This window comes from Rhinolophus ferrumequinum, chromosome 7 (assembly GCF_004115265.2).
Source record: "Rhinolophus ferrumequinum isolate MPI-CBG mRhiFer1 chromosome 7, mRhiFer1_v1.p, whole genome shotgun sequence".
Classification (NCBI taxonomy): Eukaryota; Metazoa; Chordata; class Mammalia; order Chiroptera; family Rhinolophidae; genus Rhinolophus; species Rhinolophus ferrumequinum.
In genome coordinates this window covers 32,468,648-32,495,329 of record NC_046290.1, presented here as the reverse complement: position 1 = coordinate 32,495,329, position 26,682 = coordinate 32,468,648, and the positions used below count along the sequence as shown (strand labels likewise).

At 37.9% G+C, this 26,682-nt stretch overlaps 2 protein-coding genes across 2 annotated transcripts in view; both read right to left on the bottom strand.

Moving 5' to 3' along the window:
• ITGA1 (integrin subunit alpha 1) overlaps positions 1 to 19,955 on the bottom strand; it is a 155,928-nt gene extending 135,973 nt beyond the window's left edge. Inside the window, exon 1 of the mRNA XM_033111233.1 lies at positions 19,251 to 19,955. Within this exon, the coding sequence (XP_032967124.1) occupies positions 19,251 to 19,311 (61 nt within the window). The 5' untranslated portion in view covers positions 19,312 to 19,955. The remainder of the gene's footprint in view (positions 1 to 19,250) is intronic.
• PELO (pelota mRNA surveillance and ribosome rescue factor) lies at positions 6,074 to 19,387 on the bottom strand. Its single transcript, XM_033111235.1, has 3 exons — positions 19,251 to 19,387; positions 6,991 to 8,250; positions 6,074 to 6,702 (listed from the first exon to the last, which is right to left on the bottom strand). The coding sequence occupies exons 2-3, from the start codon at positions 7,714 to 7,716 to the stop codon at positions 6,271 to 6,273; spliced, it is 1,158 nt and encodes a 385-aa protein (XP_032967126.1). The 5' UTR covers positions 7,717 to 8,250; positions 19,251 to 19,387; the 3' UTR covers positions 6,074 to 6,270.
• Positions 19,956 to 26,682: the final 6,727 nt, after the last annotated feature.

Here is a 26,682-nt window from a genome sequence, read left to right as displayed (position 1 = left end):
ATTCCTGGAGTTGGGCCAGTGGTGTCAACCCTGTGTGTGGCCAGGCACTGTGGCTGCAAAGGCATTTCTCTGCCTGGCAGATACTGCCATGGCTCAGCATTGGGTAATTTGGGATAAAATGTGGCACCCTAAATCGATATAAGCTCTGTCTCCTACATTATAGAAAACAGGCATTTCCATTATATTAGCATTTTAAAGAATGGAATTCAATGTGGGCAATGTTAGAGGAGGAAGAAAAAGGAACTTAAAATAAGACTGGCAATCCAAGTCCCCACAATTTGTCATAAATGTCTCAATCCTTAGCAATTTGCACCCAGAAATATAAGACCTTCCCACATTGAGGCCAATTATTACAGAATGAAAATATTCACTGTCAAAAACAAAAACGACATCCTCAAATTTGTACGCAGCTGAAGTATTACACACAAAAGTGGATTTTACTTGAGGGAACACATTAGTTTCTCCTCAATTGAAATAAACAAATTCACAATATCCTAGTTTCTTTCTGTTATGTATCACAACAAAATATACTAACATGTTTCTTAATGTAGAGAAGTTAAACACTACAAAATAAATGGGCTGTATTACAAATAATTATACTTGGAAATCTATAAACACTCTAAAATGGATGAGGACACAGATGGTGATACGCTCAAACACTTCCTAAAAAGGAATTCTTGCTATATAAAGAAAAACGATGAATGAGATTTTATCATCTCCACTTAGCTTAACAAATATCTTTTGCCAATGTTTTTTCATGGTCTTCCTCATCTATCTTCTTACTGAACTTGGCCAATTTCTTTTTTATTTCTAGTCAAATTTACCTGCTACTTGATGACTATGTTACGTAACTCCTCAGACTGTTCTCCTTGCTAAATTCCAAGACCCTTACTATAGATCTTATCTTTTAACTTCTTAATTAGCTCCATTGTTGACTTCTGAATCTTTTCTAAGTAAGGCATCCTTGATAGACAAAAATATTATACTTGTGTCTCAACTGCTTTAGAAATCATTTTGACTTTTCAGTAACACGCACTAAACTTCTAAATTGACAATTCATCAGCAATCTACATAATGCATTAAGAATCTCTTGAATAGCATTTTTCTGAAATACTAAATCTTCTAGAATACATAAACTGAATCACAGCACAAAGTTTAAATATACTCAGATCAATAGGAAGACAAGTATTTTATTTAGGGTTTTAAAAACTTATCTGAAAGTGTGTGTGTGTGTGTGTGTGTGTGTGTCTGGCTTTTTTTTTTTTTTTTTTAGCTGCTCTTCACTACTTGGGAACTTATTTACTGAAAAATGTGTATTGGCAAAATTACAGACTGACCAAAATCAATTGTTAAAACAAACATAAATAAAACTTTGTAAAATTTATGTCACAATTCTGACACTTGTGGTTCTGCAGGGAGTAAATGAGGATGTAGTAGGAAAATCGAAGATGTCATATTAGGACATCCCATGAGGGCTAAGGGTCCAATGCCAGTAACCCTTGGGCCTGAATGAGATAGAGCTTGCCAATAATTTCTGTACTATAGGAATCCTGAAAATGCCTTCTAATAAATTCAATTGTCACCCTTAATATACCTTTTTTGTAAACTGGAATTTTTCATATACTAAATTTGTATGTTAAGACCCACTTAAAAAACATAGAAAAGTAATTTAGCTTTTGCCCCAAAACTTAGAAACTTTTTATCTTAAGGACTTGTAAAAAAATCAAGTTCTATGAAATCAACACTTCAGCTATTTTATATGTATATTTCTAGCACACTATAGAGATCTGTAGGGGAAGAAATAATTATCTGGCCACATCAATTGTTGAAATATATAAACACCTCTGCTTTGAATGATTATAATGAAGGTAACGGAGTCAAGTAGCATTTAAAAGAGATTACATATTGCTGTTTCCCTATGCTTCTGTAACTGACCCTCTTTTTTCAAGTTTTACTACTTCTTGTTAGGTCATTTTTTTTTCTTCCTCTATGAATAATTTCAGGTCTACTTATATGCTGACATATCTTGTATCATTATCCCCAAGCAAATGTTTTTGCCTGAACTTAAGATCTGGATACATAATTGCTAAGGAATCTTCTTATGTCCATTCCTTCACTTAGTCAAATTTTTTTTGAGCATCTGCTCTGTGCCAGGAATTGTTCTTAGTGTTGGAGATACAGAAATGAATCTAACAGACCACAATCTCCACGCTCCTGGTGCTTACCTTTTCAGGAGATGGGGAGCAAAACAAGTGAAACAGCCATTACAGATTAAAATAAGACAAGGAAGGGGAAAGGAATCTTGGAGAAGTGCCTTTTTTTAAAAAAAAAAAAGGCTGGTTTGGGAAGACCTCACTGAGAAAGTGACATTTAAGCAAAAACCTGAAGGGAATAAGGGAATGAATGAGTATATAGAAATCTGGTGGAAAAGCATTCTAGATGTCCCACAGTACTTCAAACAAGATTCAAAATTGAACTTACTGTTTTTCCTTGCAAGCGAGTGTCTCTTCCTATAATTCCTGTCTCTGAATCGTGCCATCATCTCTCCCAGCACTCAAGAAAACAATTTGGGATTTACCCCTAGACTCCACGCTCTCAGTAACTCTGAACAGCAATCTGGAGCCCAAGTCCTTTTGATCTTACCTCTTCACATCTCCTAATTAATTTCATTCCTATTGCAAGGAATATTGCCACTGCCTTTGTTTAGGCCATCGTCATTTTTCCTTCGGATTTTTCTAATATGCATTCTCTTAACCAGTGTTACTGCTTCCAATCTTGCCTCCTCCAATCCATCCTCGATGCTGCTAGAAAGTGATATTTGTGAAATGCAGTTTATCGTGCCATTCTCCTGCTTCAATTTTTCAGTGGTTTCTCATTATGGTCAAACCCACACTTTTTACTGTGGAATGAGGGTCTAATGTGATTAGCATCCTCACTTTGTCCTCCTCTGCAGGTTTCTTCTTACCATTTGAGGTAAACTTACTGGCTGTAGCAAAAAGTTCCTCTCAAAAGTGACTCCACAATACTGTGCCCTTACTGACTTCTAGTTACTTTCTACAACTATATTGACTTATAGTTACTTTCATAACAGTGATTTGTTTACATGTTTGTCTTTCCTAAACCTGGCTCAGTGCTTGGTTCAAAGAAGGTACTACAAAAAAAGAATGGATACAATTAAAGGCATTACGCTTAATGATTGGTGTAATATAAATATGGACACTCATAGCTAAGCTCTGGCCACAGGCAAAATGGTTCCTCTCTCCACAAACCCTCAGAATCACCTTAGAAACCCCTCTTTAACATGCAATTCAACATATTCTGACACTGAACACAAATAGCCAATATTATTTGTTTGAAAAACCATCTAATTTAAAAGCGCAATACTCCTTTCCCAATGAACAGTTACTTTGGGAAATTCATGTATACACCATTTCATCTATGTACTTTCATTGTTAGTAACAAAGAATTTCAGTTCCAGAATATATGAACTACAGAAATTATGAGTCACTTCTGTTAAAGATAATTTGAGGTTGAGAGAACTGGTCATAGGGTTTAGAAAAGGAAACTAATGTTAGTGACAGAAAGTAAGTAAAGATAAAGGAAAAATAGCTTCACAAAGCTACTCTAGTGGCATGGGGTAGGAAAAAGATCCAACTTGTATATAAGGGAGTAATGAAAGTGAAACCCAGACTCAACAATCCAGACATAAAAACATTTAACATATAAATGGGGGACCAGGAATATCAAAATGTAATTTGATATATGTCATATCTAGAATAAAATGAAACAATTTGCAAGCTTCTCATTATTGAACCTAGTGGGGATAACAAATTTTTTACAAGTACCTGATAGTAAATGGAAATTTACAGCACAACACTATATTGAGAGGTATGTAACTGGTAGGGTTTTCATTTGTTACCACATGGTCTTTCCCTATTAATGAACAGCAGTTAAAATTAGACTGTGCATAATTTCCAAAGATTTATGGCTCATTTTGCTTTTTAGAGTATAGTAAAACATCAGAATTTTTTATTTTATTTTATATGCTCCTATCACTATTTTGACATATTCTACCATGAATACTGGCCAGTTAATTCTCTTGGAAGTTAAAACAAATAATTTTCTCTATGGCTCGTGAACTTAGCGAGAGATTTACTAGAACAGAAAGAATAAGCTATTTTGCCTATGCTTATCAGATGTTATTATCCACAGCAATCAACTGGAGATGTCATTAAAATAGACTGCAACTCAGTAGCTCTAGGGCAGACACCAGGATGCTGCTGGTCCATGGAACACACTTTTGAATAGCAAGGCCTGAATCAGTGGTTCTCACCTTTGATGCCTACTGCGATCACCTGGAGCGCTTAAAAAAAAAAAAAATATTTCTAGGGGTGAAAGGTTGTATAGTCTGAGGTCCAATCTGGGTATTGAGTTTTAAAAACACCCAAGCAGCTAAATTTGAGAATTTATGGCCTAAAATGGATTAGGTTTATTGGTAGGTTTTATTTCCCCTAGTTTCTATTACCGTGTTTCCCCGAAAATAACACCTGACCGGAAATAAGCCCTAGAGTGATTTTTCAGGATGACATCCCCTGAACATAAGCCTTAATACGTCTTTTGGAGCAAAAATTAATGAGACCCAGTCTTAATTTTGGGGAAACTGGTACCATTGATAGCTAGAAATAACCAATACTGCACAAGATTAAGAGAGTAATAGATGCCCCAAATCTCCAAATTCTTACCGAGAATAATTCATTATCAATCAGTTTTTAAAATTAAGAATCTAGTGGCTTCATTTATATATTCCTACCAAATTATTTAATAATACTTTTAACAATATTTTAAAGTTAAATATTCATGGAATGATAATGAAATGATCTGAATTATTTTTAGATTAGGATGCAGATATGTAAAAATGTGATTTTAAGGAATATGGAGGTGCCTATCCATAATTACAGGTTCAAAGGTTCAGATTAGTTAGAAAGTTTATTAAAAATCATCCCAAAACCTGGTACTCACACAAGTACAAAGACCCTGATGCAGATGGGACAATCAAAAGATGTCTTAGTATCCTTATTGAAGTAGGCACCATTGATCCTGGAGTTACAAACAGAATTATCATTCTTTCTTCATAAGGCTTTTCCTAATTATTTTGCTAGGTTGAAGTTTGTAAAAGGTCAAGATAACATTCCATTCAAAGGCTCCTTCCATAACACTTAGAACTGCACATCAAAAAAACTTAATAAAAAGAACATTTTAAACTCGCAGGCATTTGCAGAAATTCCTTAATTATAGTAAAGAGTATGAGTGTACAAGTCAACTGCCACATACTATGTAACTTACTAAACTTTCTGAACAGGTTTTCTCACCTCTAACATAGGGTGTAGAGAAAGTTCAGTAAGAATATGAAAGTATGTACAAATATAAGATAGCATTACGTATAATAAATAGTGTGGCAGCGCAGAGCAATGAAGTCAAGGCTGTGGACCGCTTCCAGCTTTGCCCCTAATTAGCCACATAACAGCAAATCCCATACCTTAGTCTCATTTTAAAAATAAGAATGAGTCAAATAGATTATCTTGAGAATCCCTAGAGGATCAAAGCTCTATGATCTAAAAAGAACTGATTAAGTGATTCTCTGAAGCAAATGATTAATTCTAACAAAAGAAAACCCAAGAGTTTACTTTTTACATGACTATTTTAACAAGTCTCTTAAGAAAAATACCATTTTAAACATGTCTTGAAAAGAGTCTACTAATTATTTGGCTATCATTTAAAACAACAAATAAATTAAAAAATTAAAAAAAAACAGAGTATAGAGGAAGGGAGGAGAAAAGGGATTAAAAGCAATGCAAAAAAACAGTATGCAGAATTAAAATAAACAATGTAAACTAAGGATAATGAGGTATTAAACAGCGTTTCCTAAGGAAAACTATTTCAAAGCACGGAGTATGGGATCTTATGCTCTATCCCAAAGAATATATAGGCATTCTTATTAAGTACACAAAATGTTTGTAAGTACTGCAAATAACTCATAATTCCTACATAAAATTATGCCAATTAATAAAGATGGTAGTACATGGAGATTATTTCCTTTTAATTTATTGTTTAGTTTTAAATACATGTCCTGCCAACCACAAAATACCTAGTGTGACCAAATACATGAGAAATCCCTGTAAGAATCACAAAGTGCAGCTTTCTGTCACGAGGATGCTGAGAAAATGTAACAGGGAAGGAGACACAGGTTGTCTCAATTATAAGTTCCAATCATTAATCTTCTGAAGAACTGGAATCATCCTCCTGGTCAGAGAGTTCAGGGACAGGGAAGCGGAGAATGGCAGCTACTCCAGTCAATTGGCTGAGCTGTTCCCCAGACACATGAAGACTGGAGAATATCCTAACAGTGCCTGCATTCTCTTTCACACTGTCCACCAGCCTCACATACCGGCTCCGTGTGGCTACATCCTGATGCCTGAAGAGCTCATCGCTGATAAGCAATGTGTCAATTGCCATGGCCTCATTGGCCTTCTCCACCTGCTTGAGTCCATAAAACGCTCGGTCAGGTTCGTGCTGTAACATTTTATAAAAGTCATCCAAGGCTTTCACTTCCCCAGCAGCTTTAGTGTCTGAAAGGCGGCTAGCTACAGTAGGGTCACAAAGGGCCTCTTTCAGGGAGTACTTGTGTCCAGAGGAGGCATGTACCTAGAATCACAATTATAAAAATTAGTTAAACGAATCTCCTAAGAGTACCCATTAATCAGCCCACAAGGACCTAAAGCCGAAAGCACTAACAGGACTTTACATGTATAAGGACTTAAGCAAACGTGGTATATAGATTTACTAGCTCTTTAACACTTCTCTCGTCATTATCTCACCTACATCCCAAATAAAGACTTTCTCCTCTTGAACTTTTCCCACTTCTAAAACTTTAGAAATAGTTGATACCAATCCCTCTGCCCATTCTTAATTACCCGGGGAAAACTGTTTTACCTGCAGGAATTTGGACCGGTTTTCCAGGAGCAGTTTGTTGTCAGTCTTCACTGCTTGCTGAAACATGTAGTCGCAGAACTGCTCCCTCACAAACCCCGGGCTGGCCACGAGGATGCACTTGACAACATCGAAGTGTACGTGGCGCTGGATGGCCTGGACCACCTGTTCGTAGAAGCGCTCCAGGGCGCGGTCATGCTGGGAGCAGTTCCCTTTCCGTTTCCTAGGGATGTTCACCTCCACTTTGGCCCGAGTGAGGGTCATGCTGGCAGTGACTAAGCAGATATGGGCGAGGCCTTCCTGCATGACCACAGCCGCCACATCCGCGCTCCAGGCCGGGTCACAGGCCTGCTCGATGCGCTCCAGCACCACACTGTCCCACTGCTTCTTGGCCAGGGTGAACTGGCGGTTGGGCTCCAGCTCGATGGTGTGGTAAGCCCCCATCTTGACATACTCGTTCTCTTGGATGTTGGTCCCTTTAACCCGCAGCTGGCAGGCTTGAGAGTCGAAGTCGATGGCCTCCACACAGAGAGTGAGCGTAGTGCGGACCCGGTTGCTCCCCACGCTGCCCGTGGAGGACTCGGTCTGCACCTTACGGATGGTGGAGGCACGCAAGCTGTCTCCCACCTGCACTAGATTGTAGGTGTGCCACATGTCCTCAGGTTCTTCGGGGACCAGGGTCACCTGGCCCGCATTGTCTTTCTCAATGTCCTTCCGCACGAGCTTCATGACGTTGGCAGGGGCTCGCCGCCAGAACAGGAGGGACGGAGGGGTTCCACACAGAGAGGGGGGCGGAAAGGGGATGTGAGTCTAGGCAGAGAAGGGGGCGGGGTCTGCCTATAAGCTTCCTATAGGCACTTGCCTGGCGGGAAGGAAATACTGTAGCTCCGACTCCAGCGACCGAGGGGAACACTTACTCAAGTCCTTCGTTTCTTAGTCTCGGGGCGCGCCACGCCAAACAGGCACGAGAGACACCTCAGGGAACACCGTCTTCTCCGCTGTGCCAGCTGCCAGCACCGACCGAGCGGCTGAGGCAACGAGGGCGCATGCGCAGCCCGCGCCCCGCCTCCGGGAGCACGTTTTACGTCCCGAAGGAGGAGGCGGGCCGCAGCTTGCGCATGCGCAGGCGCACTGAGCGGGGAGGGCCTCCGGCCGCACATGCAGTCTAAGGGAAGTGCGCGACATCCTTGCTGGAGAGTCCTTGATGTTAATGCAGAACTTGGACTCCCTACGTTTTCACTTCCATCCCTGTTTGTGAAGAATCTGGGGAGTATGTGAGTGAAAATGTATATATTATATTTTTAAAGCTGCGTGCACTTGCCACTCTACATCTCTCCCTTCGGAGAAATCCAATTTCAAAACTTACGAAAAGGGAATTCTCAAAAGTGCAGCCTGGGCCGCGGAGTTCCAAATTATTCTCGGTTTTGCTCTTGCCTGATCCGCACTGAAACGTTACTCGCCTTTTGAAGCTTGTATTTCCAGAAGCGGTTTCTAAGAACGACTGGTCATGCATGGTCAGTCTGGGCTCTGAGCAGCGCGCCCAGCTGTTTTCTGTGCTTAGTTATCGTGCTTGCAGGATCTGATTAACCCAGATGTTAAAGCACTGCTCCCAGAGAGAGAAGAAACCATCTGTGGAATTTACCCCGGGAGGACCTCTCAGTTGTTTGCTCTGATGTCCTGGGAATCCCAGAATCCAAAAATTGGCAGTCTCAGATTTCCGCAGCTCAGTAGCTTGTGAAATGTTTAGTAGGCTGGGGGTTGGGTTGCAATAGCTTACTTAGGGCGGGATCGTCACTGCCAAAGCTGCGAGCTGAGGATGTGGGAAGCGGGGGAAAGCTGATCTACGAGGAGAGACCCGATTGGATAGCTACAGAATTGATTTTAAAGAAATCCTTAAGTCACTGAACGTTTCTTGGGAGCGTGATCAGTTTGAGGAGAGATTACTTCTTAAAAAGACCAGTGACTAGAAAAAGCCCACCAAAGTTTTTAGTTAAGATGGGGTGGAGAGGAGAGGAATCCTAGGCACACATCTTCACATTCTCTTTCTTAGCTTCTTGCGCATGGCATTGAAAGGGAAGCTTACCACCCTCAACTGGTAAGACAGGTAAAACGGAGGAATCTGGCGCAAATATTGATACTCAAGTCTCAATTAACTTCCTCATAGATTGTAAAGGGACACAAAGGTCCCCTCTAAAGCTCCAGTGCAAATTAGAACTGCTCTTTGTTTTGTGGCCTCTCCACTCCCCTCTTTCTCTCCTTGTCTACTTCTTTCCCTCTGCCTTCCCCACCTTCCTGTCAGGATGAGTGCCCTGGCAAAATTCTAACTCAGATTGTCTTCTTCTACTTCCAAGAGAATCCGGCAGGAAATAATCACACTAAAGTGTGAAGTTGGCATGCCTCTCGAAAGGATAGTGTGTCATTTTGAAAAATGCTTGTTAAACTAGAAGAATTTCTAACGAAGAGGGAGGAAGAGAGAGAGAGAGAGAGAGAGAGAGAGAGAGAGAGAGAGAGAGAGAGAGAGAAGAGATACTTTGAAGTTCTCTTTAATCACCCTTCTAAATACATTTCACCTCTATCCAAATTCTGCCAAGGATTAAAAACCAGCAGAATCACAGTGGCAAGCACACAGTAGGATCTTAATAAAAGTTAGGTTTTTATTGAAGAGCTATCATTTATTGAATATTCACCAGGTACTTTCCTATGCTCTTTCTAATCCTCACCTGTAAGGTCAGTATTTGTTATCCTCATTTCATAAATAAAAAAAGAATTACAGAGAAGTTAAGAAATGTATTTAAAAATCACATAACCAACAGTAAAATTCAGACCTGCTTAATGTCACACCCGCTCCTCTTTCCTCTACTGCAATGTTGCGTTATGGATGTTTGAAATCATCTCTGCATCCACAAATTATGTGCTGTTATCAACTGCCACGTCCCCTTAACTGTCACCTTTACCAGATGAATAAAGACTAACAGCTTAAGAACCAACCTAAAGGATTTGAAAGGCACCATTCCCTTCCTTGGTCTTTTATCACTTTCTAAAAGCCTTTACATTCTTCTTTTCAACGTAGTTTTCCTTTTGCCCAGCCTAAATCACCATTATAATCCTTGAAAAAAAACCCAATATGCTACTTGAGAAAAATACACATATATTTCTACTTTTAAAACCTGTGGAAAACCCATATTGGCTGATAAGTCTGTGGTTATTTTTTTTAATTTATTTAAATTATGAGGCAGACTGTTTTGGGCTGTCTTTTAAAACATAAATGTGCTTTAGTGATTGAACGTACTAGAACATTTTTCATAGAATTACTATTTGATCTGAAACATCTGTAACAGAACATTTTTTTAGTAAATGGAGCTTATTATTGAATGATCAGATGTTTTTTTTCCAGGTTTTGTAGTAGAATTTCTAGACCAATCATTATACTTTTATTTTGAGTTATGTGGAGTTCTCATTCCCTATTAATTAAAATCCAAATTTCCTGCCATTCAAGGCCTCCATGATCTGGCCTTATAAGCTTTATTTCCCACTTGTCCCCTTCACTACCCTATATTCCACCATAGAAATAATCTTTGTTCCCAGTACATCCTGGGAACTTTCTACTTTGCTGCCTTAATTCACCCTGTTCTCTCTATTTAAAATGTCACTTCCTCTCACTCTCATTCCATAAATCCTACTTATCTTTAAAGAGCAGCTTAAATGTTATTTCAAATTTGAAACCATGCATTGTATTAATTGGAATACATATCCTTTCTTACTGAACTCTGAGTGGATTTATCCTTGTATCTCCAACTGACCCTTGAAAAGTCCCTTGCACAGCTGAGTGGATCACATATAAAGTGTGGCAGCTATATTATCACAGATAGTTTTTAAAGCACTGATATTGTTGTCAACTATAGTTCACTCAATGATTTAGTTTAAAAGTAATTTGTCTTATTTTAAAACTGCTATAGTTATAGTAGTTATATAATGTATAGAAGTATATGGTATTTTCATTCTTTACCAAAATAAGCAAAATCATGAAGAAAAAGACATGATTTAGCTCTGTTGCTTTAAATTCTAATTTTATACTTATTCATTGGTTCTTTGAAAATAGAAGCCTTTATATAGTAATTTTATACCTATTTCTTCTATTACATTTTATTTACATTAATCTTTCCAGAAGAAAAAAATAGTTAGCTACTACTTTAAAAAGTTTTCAGTTTGGTGTTTTTGATATACTTCTAATGTATCAAAAAAAGGAACTGGACTAGAAGTCAAGCCTTCTAGTTGCAGTTCTTACCTTGTCAATTGTGTAACTTTTGGCAGTACTCACTCTCTTTGAAACTCAGTTTCTTTTACTTAAGATTGAAATAATTCAATTCAATAATTAAAATTGTTTTAATTGTAAAAATTATGCAGTAACAGTATTTAAAAAATTAAAACAATACCCATAATCTCACCCTAATGCATTTATTTTCAATTTTGCATATTATCTTTTGAATTTGATTCTTCCTAAGGCCCATTTTAGTGATAAAAGATGGAAACTGAGTTTAATACTTGCACACCAAGAGTCGGCAGACCTGAGTTATGGTCTTTGCTAGCTAGATTCTAGCAACTTTAGATAAGTTCCCCTATCTTCTACTAACCTCAAGTTTTTCATTCTAAATAAGATTACTTGTCTTGCCTCTCTCATTTGACATCCCTTATGATGTAGAGGTCTATAAACATGTAAGGTAGGTACTATGGTAAATCTCTAACAATGCCTGGCTTGAAGCTAGAAATCTGGATCAAGACAAAACTAGGGGCAAGGGCTCACTTTAACGTGATCATAATTATTCAGCCTAGGAAAAATAACTGGTTGAGTAAAGATGACTGATGGATGGATAATCTGTCAGGTATATTTATTTATTTATACTAGCATCTCTTCTCCAGGGAAACCTTAGTTCAGTCCTACTGCACGAAGTAGTTCGTGCATCTCATTGGTGAACTGGATTATAATCTTTCCTATTATAATATGTTAGAAGTGGTTTGTATAACAGTGGCAGGGATTATGGGCTCCTCAAAGATAGAAATCATGTTGAATACCCTGGGCTTAGCACAGTAGGGGCTGTATAAATTTTCTTGTTTCTCTCTTGTATTTTTTTTTTTTTTTGGCAAGGCTTACTTTTCTACGATGCAAACGAATCTTTTCCTTCCTATGCTTAGAAAATCTTAGGGGCCCCTCCCATCATTACTTCATGTCTAACACCACTCTCAAGACTGAGTCTCTTAAGGGCACAGACTACCTTTTATTTGTCTTTGTGTCTCTGGAACCTGACACAATAACTGGTACATAATCATAGTAATTATATTAAAGAATAAGTGGTTGTTAGTTCTCCTTTAATTCAGATTTTTTAACTCGTCTATCCTTGATATCTTAAAATTAGGAAATCACATTCTGTTATATAATGTTAAAAGATTAATAATGCTAAAAATTTTAAAAGATTACTCTTAAGGTAAGGCTCTCGAAACCTATTTTGATTTTTGAGATATCCACGCTTGGATAAGAAAAATGATTATTTTAAACACATCTTACTGAGAAAAGGTCTTGAAGTGTTTTAAAATAATATATGACAATTACTTTTATTTTACATGGTTTGGAAAGTGATCTTTACAGAATAAATACCTAGAGCTGTGGTTATGAATACCTAGCAATAAATGCAATCGTTTATGTAGAGAGAATGTGCTAACCTCAGATTGTACAGTGTGATGCCCAAGTGACCTTCACGAGTGAAGCTAAGTGGACGACTGGGAGAATTATTCCACTAATTCAGGCAAAGGGGAAAAGGGAAAGTGTTTTTTTTTTTCTAAAGGAACTTTTTGTACTCACTATCTAAATGTCCTGTGATTAAAAATACTTACTTGCAATTGTCACCAAACAATACAAAATCTCCTGCTGAATAAACAAAATCTTATCAACAAAAGTGTGTGTGTGGTGCGGGGGAGGCGGGTGGGTGTTTCTGTTTGTATGCATTCCTATACATTACAGGAGCATCTTACCAAAAATATTTTAATAAAAATTATAATTTTAAGGATTGGTCAATCCCCGAGTATTTTCAAAGTTTAGCATTTGGCAAACTAAAAGTATAGCTAATAAAGTAATTTTGAAAGTACACTGTAATTTCTATTAAGACTGTAGGATTTACAATCAAATATGCAGCTCTTAATCATCTTAATAATTTGACATTCTAATTGATTTAGATGCCCTATTCAAATTTAAGTATTGAGATGTGTTTCAGCAAATCTAAGATAATTCATACAAACAAAACATATGTCTCCACTCCTTTTAATATCTGAATTACAGTGATTTTTCAATTCATATTTCTCATTTTATTTATAGAGATCGGCTGTTTGGATGCAACAATATTAATGTTTCTGTACTAACGTGAGTTCTTAACACCAACCAGTGCATATTTTTCAATCTCCTTTTAAAACTTAGTGCCTTTTTAATCTTCCTTTTAAATTACGGCAGACGTTATATAAAAATGAGTTCCCTTCATGTATACATAGCCCTAGCGTTAACCAGCAATATGGTAAAAAGTCAGGGTTTGCTAAAACTCGAGTCATTGATCCTGTGTAGTTGGAACATTTTTTTGATTACTTCATTGTCACCTTTTTCCTGAGCCTTCTTTTAAAGGTTTTTAGAGGAAGTTCTGTTCTTGGGATCTGGTGAGGCTTCTGGTGCCAGAAGAGCAATTAGCCCCTGAATCAGATATAAACTTGGCTCTGGAAGAGAACTAAGAAGAAGAGGGACAGTGTTCATATCTTTGTATCCAGAAGCAGTGCCATTTGTGTCCAAAAGGAGTGTGTTTGAAACCTTATGATGCAGCTTCTAAAAATACAAAGAAATGTGATAGAAAATTGCCATGTAGATATACTGTATGTTATTGATTATAATTATCAGATGCACATTTTCCCACATTTAAACATCTCTGAAACTAGAAGGCATCTAACAGTCTAGCAATTATATTGGATTGACAGTACTCTTTCTTAGTAGTGATTAAATTACGGTGCATCATTCAATTGATGCTGTCCTCCATTCAATTAGATATAAATTTTGGTATATATATATATATATATATATTTAAATATATACGTATTTTATGTATAAATATATATGTGTTATATGTATTATATATATACATATATATATATATTTTTGCAGGTAAGGATATAAATAAAGGAGACGATCTGATTTTTTTATTATTTTATGAGTTTGTCTATAGTCTATTCTTTCATGATTCAGTAACAAATTTTTAAGTGCCTATTATTCTTAGATGCTAAGGATAATAAACAGACAAACACCCTACCCTCAAGAGCATACAGAAAGCTGGGGAGACAGACAACTAGATATTTAATTACATCACATGGTATGCTATAGAAGCAAAGATCCTTGGGTCTTACATGTCTCTGGGGGAGGGAGTCAAGTTTACTCCACTGGTTTCCTGGAAAATGACATTCATGTGGGGCTGGAGGATCAGTAGCAGTGTAACTGCTCATGCAAAGGCCCACAGACTTCAGAGGAACTGGCACAACCGAGGAACTGAAAGAAGTTCAATAATCTTTAGGACAGGAATATATTCAGCTCATTTCCATGTCTTAATACTCTACTGTACTTGCTTTGAGAGCAAATACAATTCTCCAGTCACAGACCATTCTGAATAGGCAATGTATTTGAACTATAGCTTTGTGGCAACAATTCCAAATATATTTCTTCTGAATTTCTTAACATGAATTCAAATACACTATTTTGTATTTCATACAATGGAAGGACAGTGTAGGTAAAGAATAGCATTTTGATCCCTAAGTTTCTGAATATATTTTAAACATGAGCTACTTTATGAAATGTTTTAAGGGGCATATGAAAATGCAGCAAATTCAAAATCTAAACGGGAAGTTTGTTATGTTGGAAGTGGAGAAACACAGGCAGAGGAGCAACCGTCTCAGGAAGTAAGGTTAACAGTTATAAACTGTGGCCCAAGAGCTCATGCATCAAAATAGCATCATGACAGCAGGGAAGAAAAACAGGCAAACTCATTTAGCGTATGTATTTCATGGATACTCCCATTGCCTATTTACTAAACAAATAAATAAAAATCTTGTGAGTTTATTGCTCCCTTTACAGACTTTATAATGACTAAAGAGTTTTACCATCATCAGTAATTCCTGGCAATCCATTGTATTGCCATTGGTCATATTTTTGTTATGAGTAAGTGGCTGACTTCCTCCCATATTGAGCCGTCACCTCACCAGACTTCATTTTGAATAGGAAATCTTGACTGTGAAGAAAAGTCACAGAAGAAGACCCTTACTTCTGAGCTAACTAAAATGTTTCTAGGAAGGACACACCTATAAATAATTAGGGGGTCATTCTATAATTATATTCTTAATAACCAGAGATAGTACTCTAATTTGACTTACAATTAATCTGTGGTGAGAAATCATCTAATTTCACTGTCTACCTAAAAGTCATGACAATAGCAGACTCACTTGCATCCTTAATTATATCCTTATCAAAGTCTTTTAGACAATTGTGCTTGGATTTAGCATTTAGAGAGTTGAACAAGAGGGAAATGGACTTCCATTTAGACAGTCTATATGGCATATTATTTCAGACCATGAGATTTGAGGTCAGAAATCTGAGCTGAGTACAAGATTTGCCAATTACTAGTTGTATGATTTTGGATCAACTGATTTAACCTCTTAGTATTTTGGTTTCTTCATCTCTAAAATGTAGGTGATAGTTCCAAAAATTTCCCCTTTTCTGAGATTAAAATGAAATACGACATACAAAGTTCTTGGCACAGGGATTCACACATAATATGTTCTCAATAAAGTTGTGTTACTTTTTCTGGGTTATTGCATGTTTGACCTTTGTCCCCAGGGAGGTTGAATTCTGCCATTTGGACATGGCCAGTGGGAGGGTTGGGTACAAAATGAAAGGATGGGAGAAAAGGGGTCTTTATTTCCCCTGCTCCCTCCTTGCTGGGCTTCGATTTGGGCCCTAGCTACATTCCTCTTCCTATGGCCATGGCTTCAGTCCGAAAGAACCCTCCCATAACTAGAATTAAGAGTCAAGCTGACACTGCTCCTTCTTCAGGCCTAGGAATGGTCATGGTTTCTCTCCCCACTGTTGTTTGTCCTGAGGTGCTCCACCATCTTTTATCAGTTCTTCTGTAAACAGGCCCTTTATTAAACCTTCTTCAGTTAAATCCTTTATATGTGCCACTAGTTTTTTTTGCTGGGTCTTTGACATACATACAATAACAATGAAAACTTTATTTGGGCGTAAGGGAGGACATCTTTCTTGAATCATTGTTTAAATATTGGAAAAACCTAATACAAGGCAGTTCTAAACCTGATGGGAAATGTATTGGGATGATGGTGGTTTGTTGTGATGTAAACCCAGCTTTGAAGGCTGGAGAGAGCTTGTTTAGAGGGAAGTGGGTGGTGGGAAGGAAGGGTGGAGTTCTTTTCTAGACGCATAAAATAATAAGATCATCTCCACAGTAGCAATATGAGCAAGAGGATTATGGGGAAAATAAGGAAGTATGACTGACTATCATGGGAAATTTATGTTTAGAGGTTTTAGCACACAGAACGATAGTCTCCCAAAGGTGTCCATGTCTCAATCCTGGACCTTGTGAATATGTTCTCTTATATGGCAAAAGGGACTTGGCAGATGTGATTACATTAAGGATCTTGAGCTGGGGAGATTATCTTGGGTTATTCAGGTGGGCCCAAGGTAAATAGAAGGATCCTTATAAGAAGCAGGCAATAGGGTCAGAGTCAGAGAAGGAAATGTGACGATGAAGCAGAGTCACAGGGAAAGATCTGAAGATGCTCCTCTCCTGGCTTTGAAGATGGAGGGTGGAGCCACAGCCAAGAAATGCAGGTGACTTCTAGAAGCTAGAAATGGATTCTCCCCTGGAGCCTCCAGAAGAAACACAACTCTGTTGACATCTTGATTTTACCCCAGTGAGACTTCTGACCTACAGAGTTCTAGCATAGTAAATCTGTCATGTTTTAAGCCAATAAATCTGTGGCAATTTGTTACAACAGCAGTTGGAAACTGCTACAGTGGTTGTAGAAGGTAAAGGGTGCTAGATTAGGGCAAACCCTGAATGGTCAGTTGAGATTTTGGATTTTAACTGAAGACAACAAGAACCACCAAAGTCTTTTTTGACTAAAGACTAAAATATAATGAAAATTACTTGTTAGGAAAATGGATTAGAGGTTGGGTTCAGATTGGAGACAGGAAGAGCTCTCTCTACAGTAGTGTGTGCATGGGTGGGTTTGGTGATAAAACTCTACTGATGAGGTATCCAAGGAAGCTGACAGTATGATGACTGACTGGAAGGACGTCAAATTTCAGATTCTTGCATTTTGAAATGGGCATAAATATAGCACATATGAGAAACCTGTTGATTCTGACACAGTGACTTTTTCAATTCTAAATTTCAATGTGATTGAGTAACATATATATATTCACATATACACACACAAAAGGGAATTAAATATTATAATTTAGAAATATCTATGCACTATTTTCCTTTGAGTCCCTTCCTGGATCCAGCGAGGCATAGTATCCCAACAATTGTAGAAAACCTACCATATGCAACTGGTAACTTTTAGGCATGAAGAAATAAAATAATTGAACCTAAAAAAATTATATATATATATATATATATATATATATATATATATATATACCTATATATATATACACACAAACATATATGTATATATATACACATATATATAATACAATTATATATAAATGATATATATGAAATTGTAACTTCTTATCCTCTTTTCTTTAAGTCTCATTCTTGTCCTTTTAGAGGATATGCAAATATCATTTATCATTTCTGCATCAGTGACTGCCTATTTGGTAAAATGAAAAAGGTACTACTTGAATAGTTAGTAAGCTATTCAGATTTGTACAACAGCAACCAAAAAGCAAATGACTTCAAAAATTTGAGATGGAGACACATCATAGGTCAAATGTGTAAAGGGTAGTGACAGTAGGCAATAAATTAAACTATTCACTGGCTGAAACGCTGCACTGTTTGGATTATTGGACATTTCCTGAGTAGTGGAAAATGTTTGGATGAAAAGTCAGTAGTTAACTCTCTTTATAACATCTCACTATGAAAAAAAAAGCTTGGTTTGCTAATAATCCAATTCTAAGTTATCTTCATAAAAATTAATGCCTGGCCATGAAAGCCAGGCTAAACTGGCTGGATCACCCCCATTTTTAGTGGTAAAATGCTAAATTACCTAGTAGTACTAACAAGCAGGCCAGCAGTGAAGACACTGAACAATTGAATACTGATGATATGCCAAAAGCTAACCATTAATTATACTATTAATCAGGTCATTTTCTTTAACACAAAACTTCACCCATCTGTCTTCTCTCTTTCACCGTTATACTTTTTCTCCTCAATCAGTAACTGGTAAGAAAGATCTGACCATGGGTTAATCATTTTGAAAATCTTAGATAACGCTATGATTCAATCCTTTTCTAGTTGGATATAATTTTTCATCTCCACTGTGTTTTTTAAGTCCCTCCTCAAAAATACCTATTCATACACAAGTAACAATATTATATTTTGCATTTTTAAAAAGTCTGCTCTGTAGTACTTAACAGTAAATGTTCACTATTTCTTCCTCAATTACAAAATATTCCTCCTCCTGGGTGCTTATACAGAAATACCATTTCAGGACAAGAAGCAATTTTGCCTTGCATTCCTCTTTCCTTATTCTGTAGCAGACTAGATTTGAATGCTTGACAGCAAGAAAATGCAATAATGCCCACTCTTGAGCAACCTGAGGGCAGGAAATTTGTCTACTATAAATCAGGCGCCCTCTAGTTACCTCCCTCCAAAAGAAAGGAGAGGGTAAGAAGCCATTCAGCAAAGTCCTAAAATACAACGCATATTGTCGAAACAACTTTAATTTGAAAAGTCGATTCTACCTTGTAAAGTTTTCAGCACTGCCTCCGTCCTACCATTGCGGTGGAGGATTTTGAAACGACATCAAAACCAATTCCTATCAAAACGAAAACGCAGAAATTCCTTTCTGTATTCCAACCTGCCAGACGACCTGGAGCGCCCGAAAGTGGATCAGGGCTCCCTCCTCCTCTCTGGGCCACAGCTCCGCGTACCTCCCTCCCCACTTGAAGCCCCGAGCCCCACGCGCGCAGGAGATGCTCAGAGAAAAGCAGGGTCGCTCACCGGTGAGGAGCCAGCAGCAGGCGACAGCGACCCCTGGGCTGGCACGGCGCCGAGGGGCCATGGCGGGAGCGGTCGCAGCGCCCGGGACGCGCTGGATCGGAGGGCAGGACCTGGCAGGACCGGGCGCAGAAGCCGCGCGCTCTGGGACACTCCGCCCGCCGCTGCGGGTCTCAGTCTCTGGCCCCGCCGGCCGTGGCGCCCAGGAGCTGCCGAGTGATTTCCTGTGTTTTCGACGAATGCCTCTAGGTCCGCTGCACGCTTCTCATATCCCAGACGGATTGCCACATCTCCCGCCCCTTCGCGCTCTTGGTCTCTGAAATCCCTGGCAGCCTCCCAGGCTCTGTCCGAGACATGGACAAATAAAGCCAGCTTCACGGGTCCGTGTTTAGGCTAAAGTCCACGAGCTGCAAAGCAAACCTTAAAGGGACATCTGCCTTTCATTTAGAGGGCGATCCCGCTCCCCGTGCCACCTCCCTAAGGTGATAGGAAGATGGGCGAGGGCTGGACCTTCGGGAGGGTGTCCCTGGCCCTGTGGCTCCGCCTTCACACCCCTCGCTTCCCCCGGGTCTGGGCAGGGAGGGCACTTTCAAAGTGCCAGGACCCCTGGGCCCTTAAGAGGAGGCTGCTTTCCTGGGGTTGGATTGCGCAGAAGGCATCAGACCGTCTGCGAAAGTGAGCAGGTCTGGCATCCCCCTTCCCTCTCCTGCGCACACTTGAACTTTGCGGTGCAGGCGTCTCGCTCTAAGAGGGGCGGACCGGGCGCGCGGGGGTGGGTGGGGGAAGGGAGGCATCCACTCGACACGCCCCACTGAGGGCTTTGCTTTCACTTACAGAGGGTTTGCTTCGTTTCTGGTGATTTCTGGTTAAAGGGTATTTGCAGATAGCCTTTTCTTTGAGAAGACTATAATAAGGGGTAGAAAAGGAGAAACAAGACGTGGAGAAAAAAGACAAGGGAGAAAGACAAATCCAAGGGGAAAGTGGGAGGGAAGGAAAAGAGGGAGGAAAACAGTCTCCGTAAATACGGAATGTGTGTGCGCTATTTTGTTTAAGCTGAATCAAGATGTTTGTACACTGGAAATTGAATCTAATAAAGAACTCAGGGTGCTGTTTGTTTGTTTTTTCCTTGCTACAGACTTTTGTAAGAGTGCATTAAGTCATATTAACATTACTCCTTCCTCATTCCCACTACTCTAGGGAACTGAGACTTGGGAAGTTAAGGTGGCCGGAAAATACTGGGGCTTGGTACTCCTCTCTGGGAGAGTGGGGCAAAAAAGAAGTGCTTAGAACTTTGCAATGCTCCCTTTATCCGGTGAGTTGTACAACCTCCCTGAATCAAGAACCACATCCGCGTTTTAGCTTCACCTAATATTTGCTATTTGTAAAGCCACTGTGCCTTAGTGGCTTGGAGAATTTCAAAGAAAGGGAAGGCGTGGATGAGTGGATTTGTGTTTACACGTGGTGGAGGATTTGTATTTGGCTCCATTCAATTTGATTCAATTCAATTTAATAACTGTCTTTCTATCTGGCAGGCGAGGCAGGACAAGAGTGCCACCCAAAGGAGGACTCATTGCCTAGAACACAATACAGGTGACAGTACAGGTAGCACAGGAAAAGGAGGGGAGAAGTCCACAAGAATGAGTGAATAAATTGCCAAATAGAAAATTGCAGAGGCTAAAAGTTAAAGACACAATTTAAACAAGTTTAATGAAGATTAAAAATGTGGAGGACGGAAGCAAAAACAAAAAGAACATAAACTGGACCATGTCACCCTCTGCTCAGTAGAAAAAAAAATATAGAGGGCTGAGTAGAAAGTTTGAAGGCCATCAAATCTCAGTAACATGACCCTTCCCCAAGGAATTCCTTTTTTAATTTACGTATTTGAAGTGATCTACTACTTAGTAAATATATTGAAAATCCTGTTTTCCTTGCTTCCAGCTTTCATTTTTTTTCATTTCTTAGTTGTAGCTTCAAAATTGTGCGGATAGATCTCTAGAAAAATTGCACTGTGTTGGCTTATAGTTCAACTTCATTAGATGCTCATAGTTCAATCTCATTACATAGGTTTCTTTGCCTGCATTCAATATTCTCATATACAAAATTGGCTTTCCTGTCTCTCTCCCATCTTTGTTAACTTGATATCATCAACCTGCGTACTGCTGTTCCCTTCCTGGGAAAGCTTTGCCACGGAATGCCTTTCCTGGATACATCTCATCTCCCTGTCTGTAGTCTCACTTAATGTCTTATGACTCTCACAATAATTAGTAAATACTGATTAACTGATTAATTCTTCGACACTTATAATTATAATAAATATTTGATTCAAAAATGTTTTATTGCAGAAAAAGTTTTCTTCAATTTGCTGAGTTTTCAAAAACAGATAATAGTGTGAGTGTGTCTGTGTGTATCTATATGTATATTTATACATACATATGCATATACATATATGGACTTTTAGAAAATTGCAATATATTGAATTAGAAAAAATAAAAAGAAATTGTCAAGTTATATCCAATTGAAATAAAGGAGGGTTAAAACATACTTATAATGTGATTAAAGCTATAATTATGGGGACCTTCCCCTTTCTTTCTTGGGGTCAATAAATACTTCAACTTTAAATATTTTTCTATCTCCTCTAGGATTCACAAACTATTAATAATAGTGATAAGCACCACTACCACTGCTGAGGTTAAAGTTAATATTCACGTGCATAATGAATCTTATGGCAATATTGATTGATCTTTAGATCAAATACAGAGATTGAGAAAATAGCTATTACTGGAGAATTACATTTAGAATAAGTGCTCCTTTTCTGAACTTCAATAAATCTAAACAGAAATCAATGTCAAGCAAACCATGTTCTTAACCAATTTTATCCTGACTGATAAGAAAATACGCCATTGAACAAACTGAAGCTTTGGAGAGATGAAAACTAAAGTCACAAACTGGTGATTATATGAAGTCACTTGATGGCAAATGTTAAGCTTTAGACTTTGTAGTATATACTCTTCTATTTTTAAATGATACCTATTCTGATCAGCTCTTTTTCAGAGTTTGAGAATATGGGTGAAAATTAAAAGCACACTAAGAGATTAGAGACTGAACTGATTAAGACTTGAAAGTAGAATTTACGAAATGTAAATTGGGGTTGTAAATTGTAAATTGGAGACAAAAGTAATTGGGGTTACTGACCAACAATCTCAAAAAGAAAAACATTTATTTCATATGAAGGAATTCTCCTTAGAGGTAATCTAATATACTGCATAAAATTACCGGAATGAGTAAGATTCTGGAGCTAGACTGCTTGGATTCAATCCTGGAACCACCATATGGTAGTGGTGTGATTCAGGAAAAGTATATAGTAGTTTCTTTAAGCTCAATTTTCTCAAATGTAAAATGAGAATGAAAATATTGTCTCTCTCTGAAGATTGTTGTGCAGATCAAGCAAGACAAGTCTATGAGGCATTTAGCACAATGCCTGGCTTAAAATAAGTGCTTAATAGAAATGAATCATTCTTCTTGGTAGTAAAAGAATTTGTATTAGATAAGCAATGGAAACATAGGGCAGGGCCTGTGTGTGGTGGGCCCTCTTGGAACTGATGTAATTTGATGGGTACTAGAAGGAAATTTTAGCATTTCACTAAAGTCATCAACTGCTATGATTGTTTCCAAAATCCTCACCTTTAGAACATTTACTTTGGATTAGAGAATTATCTTGAAGAATACTCCTGTAAAATGGGTATACATTAAAACATCAGAACCCATTATGACATTAACAGGATTTGCTTTTCAAATTAGCTAGTTGTCAAAGGGATTTTTGTTTGTTTGTTTGTTCACAAGAGAAGAAAATTTCACGAAGGGGTTTGAAATAGAAGAGGACCTAGAGTTCTGCTTCTGGCATATGCCACAGTTTCTTTGGCAGTAAGATCATGGGTTCTCCAAGCCACAGGAGAAATAAGGTTCTTCCACCTGGGTAGGGGGGTGGTGTCAGTTTTATTCAACAGTAAATACTTTAGTTAAAATAATATATTTTTTTAAGTAAGAAAAATGCAAAATGTGGGGTTTTTTTAAAGTTAATAATGAGGTTTCAAATGTATTTTAAGGTAGCATCCAAGTGTATTTCATTTTGATCTGTACTCCCCAACTCTAGGGTATTAAATGTAAGTAGTATTGCTTAGAGCTGCTTCTGTTTTTACAAAGATGTCATAAATATTCAAATTTTTAAATGTTACTATGTATTCAGAGGAATGGACTGCAAGACAGTGATGGTAACTCATAGGGCTAACCCAGATAGGCAGCTAGTTCAATAATTTTAAAATTCCTGCTATATATTGGACTCCAAGGCTATGTTCTACAGAGGCAAAAATGGGTAGAACAGTTGATTTTCTACTGAAAATATGCTGTCCATTAGTTTCTTTCACTTGTAATTAGGAGCAGAAAATAAGCAGTTTTATGCTCACTTCTAACATTGACATGTTTCATTTTAAGCCGTTAAATTAAACATTCTAGTGAAATTACCATATTAGTTGTACTGCTAGAACTTGAGATTGCTTCTTCTATGACCAAAATAAACTCACAGTGATATGGAGCTTGAACTTCACCCACCCACCAATCAACCTTTTTTTTTTTTTTTTTTTTGGTTATTGCATAATGTTCTTGTGTGAGTGTTTTTTCACTTAAAATGTAAAATAGGTGTTCCTCCCACCCCATTTCCTGAACAAGTCTGTGCCAGAAACCTGGTCCAAAGACATTTGGGCAACTGGTACTGATGAAAAAAAATTAACTTTATAACTCTGGTGAGGTACAGTTCTTAATGCTGTAAGAACCTCCCAAAAACTTATTGGCAGACTTCAGCATGGGTGACACAGAAAGGCTGCAGGGAGGGAATACCAGGGTGGTGCCCTGGCAAGAATATTCAATCTGTGGCACTCTCTGACTCAGAATAACCACCACTAATGAGCAGTAACATTTTAGCTGTGTTGCTGAATCCCTCAATTTGAAATGTGAATTAATTATATTTTAAGCTGTTGGGTGATTTCGGGATTATTTGAGCCGATTGATTTATTTACCAATTTCTTTAACCAATTTCCAAAAAGTTAAATCAAGTAGGTGGGCTCTAAAATCCCAAGTTTGCAACAAATAAATGATTAGTTGGTAATCAAACCAAGAGGACCAGCGTTTTCTGTAATAGGGCTGGGTTACCAAATAAATACGTAGTGTTCAATAAAAAGTAAATATATCAAGAGAAAGGGAGTCTATCATTTCGTTGTGAAATAATAACACTAAACGGCTTGTTTTACAATTAAGTGGTTATTTTTCATCGGCTCTACCAGACCATAATCTATACCAAGATAGTCAATTACTCATTTTTATTACCCACAGCATCTGCCTTCATGTAATTCATTCATTCAAACACTTATGGAGTTACTTCTGTACAGCAGAAAGTCTTGTAGATCTTGGGGATTCTAGATGTTGATGTGCTTGGCCCTATCCTCAAGGAATTTCACAAGCTACCTAGAGCTATGCCCAGAACGCTCCTTCTAATTGTGTCTGATGATCCCTAGAATAAAGGATAAAGTCAACAGGAAGAAAAAGATTGAGTTCCATAGAGATAGTGGAGCTGGAATTTAGTCTTTGAGAAAGTGGCCTGGGGCTTTCACAGGCGGAGAAAAAGGGTAACGGGCATTCTAGGCAGAGGCTTCAGGAAATGGATGAATAGGATGAAATAGAAGTCAAGATAGGCAAGGGAAGCTGGGACCAGATTTGAAAAAATCTTAAACGGATGCCAAGGAATTTGGACTCCTCATAAGCACAGAATATTTTCATAGTTCTGAGTGACATTCAAACATGTTTTTTACTGTTTTTTTCCTCTTATTTGTTGAAGTGGATTGATTTAATCTAATTTTTGTAGTAGAGGAAATTAAATATATTAAATCCACGAAGTACACTGTGAAATTTCTATCCCCTAAATTTTTATGCAATGCCTTCTTTAAGGAATTTTATTATTATTTATTATCAATAAATGCAATATATGTACTACCAGAATAAAATTGGAGGATTGGACATTTGTCTCTGACAAAAGAGCATAGATAGTCTGGAAAAATAATCTTTGGTGGTTCTTTTAAAATTCAAAGAATATGAAAATAAAGCCACTTATTGTGATGCCGAAAGAAGTTTTAGATACTCCAATTGAAGACCATGTAAAAGATATTTCAAAATGAGGAAAGATATACTGCCGATATATAGGATTTTTTAATCTTTTTGGTCCCAAAGTTAATTGCTGGGATGAAGGAAGTCACGAGCTCACAATCATCCAAATCTGTTCTGTGGGGCTGAAGACTGCTTTTAAAGGCCCTGTGCTAACAGAGGAGATCCTGGGACTTTTCAGGAAAGACAGCCATGACTAGCTGATCCCTCTCTAGGAAAGGAAAGGGTGGGCAGCCAGGAGAATAGAGCCAAGACGGGAGTTAAAAGCCACTAAAGCTCTAAGGTAAAGCAAAAATGAAAAGCCATGTGTGAGTAGGCATGAAGAAGGAAGTATTATGGATCGAGGTTTGAGCTGGAGGGCGGGAAAAATGCAAAACTAAGGCCATAAACACCAGGATCTAGCAGTTTTTCTTTCATTTGGGCCCAGGAGTACAACAAAGGAATAAGAGAAGAATTTTAAGTCCCTAACATGGAGTTATGGCTAGACTGATCTCAGCTATAAAAAGTAATAAGACAAGTAATTATAATAGTAAGTGTATACGTGAGGCTAATAAAAATGATAATATTAATTGAACAATTATATGTTTATATTGCAGGGAAGAATTTCACAGTCACAAAAATGAGGAGTATAAAAAACAACAACTATTTTTTATGAGACTACATTTCTTTCTCAAGCCCCCAATATACTGTACTAAGAGATAATTCCGTGTTTCTTTCTGCTTTTTCTTTGTCTGGGATTGACTTTATTTTTTATTTTTCCCCTAATTTAATTCCTGCTAAGAAGAAAAGAAAAATGAAAGAATATATGACCAAAAAAAAAAAAAAAAAGAGCTTTCCTTTTCAAAGAACTACAGAAAGTTGTTGAACTGCTTGGATGAAAAAAGAATCATAAAAGTTATAAGAACTGAGAGAAATTGGAGGATCCTAAAATGGGGGAACTGGACCTAGAGTGACTACAAAGATAAGGGTGGAAAACATCCAGACATGGCTCAATTCATATGTAAAGCAAACCATCATTTGCTAGCACCTAGCAGCTAGTTGCACCAGAGCCTCTTAGATGCCTGCCCGTTATTCACAGGACTACCAGTTACTTTGAGTAAGCAGAAAACATCATTGCATCAGTGACTTAAAAATCCTCTATCAGCCATAGGCAGCTATTGTGTTGTCCTGGGTATGGCCTGAGTCAATCCACATATGGCTACCATGTAGACAACACAACTGTTAATAA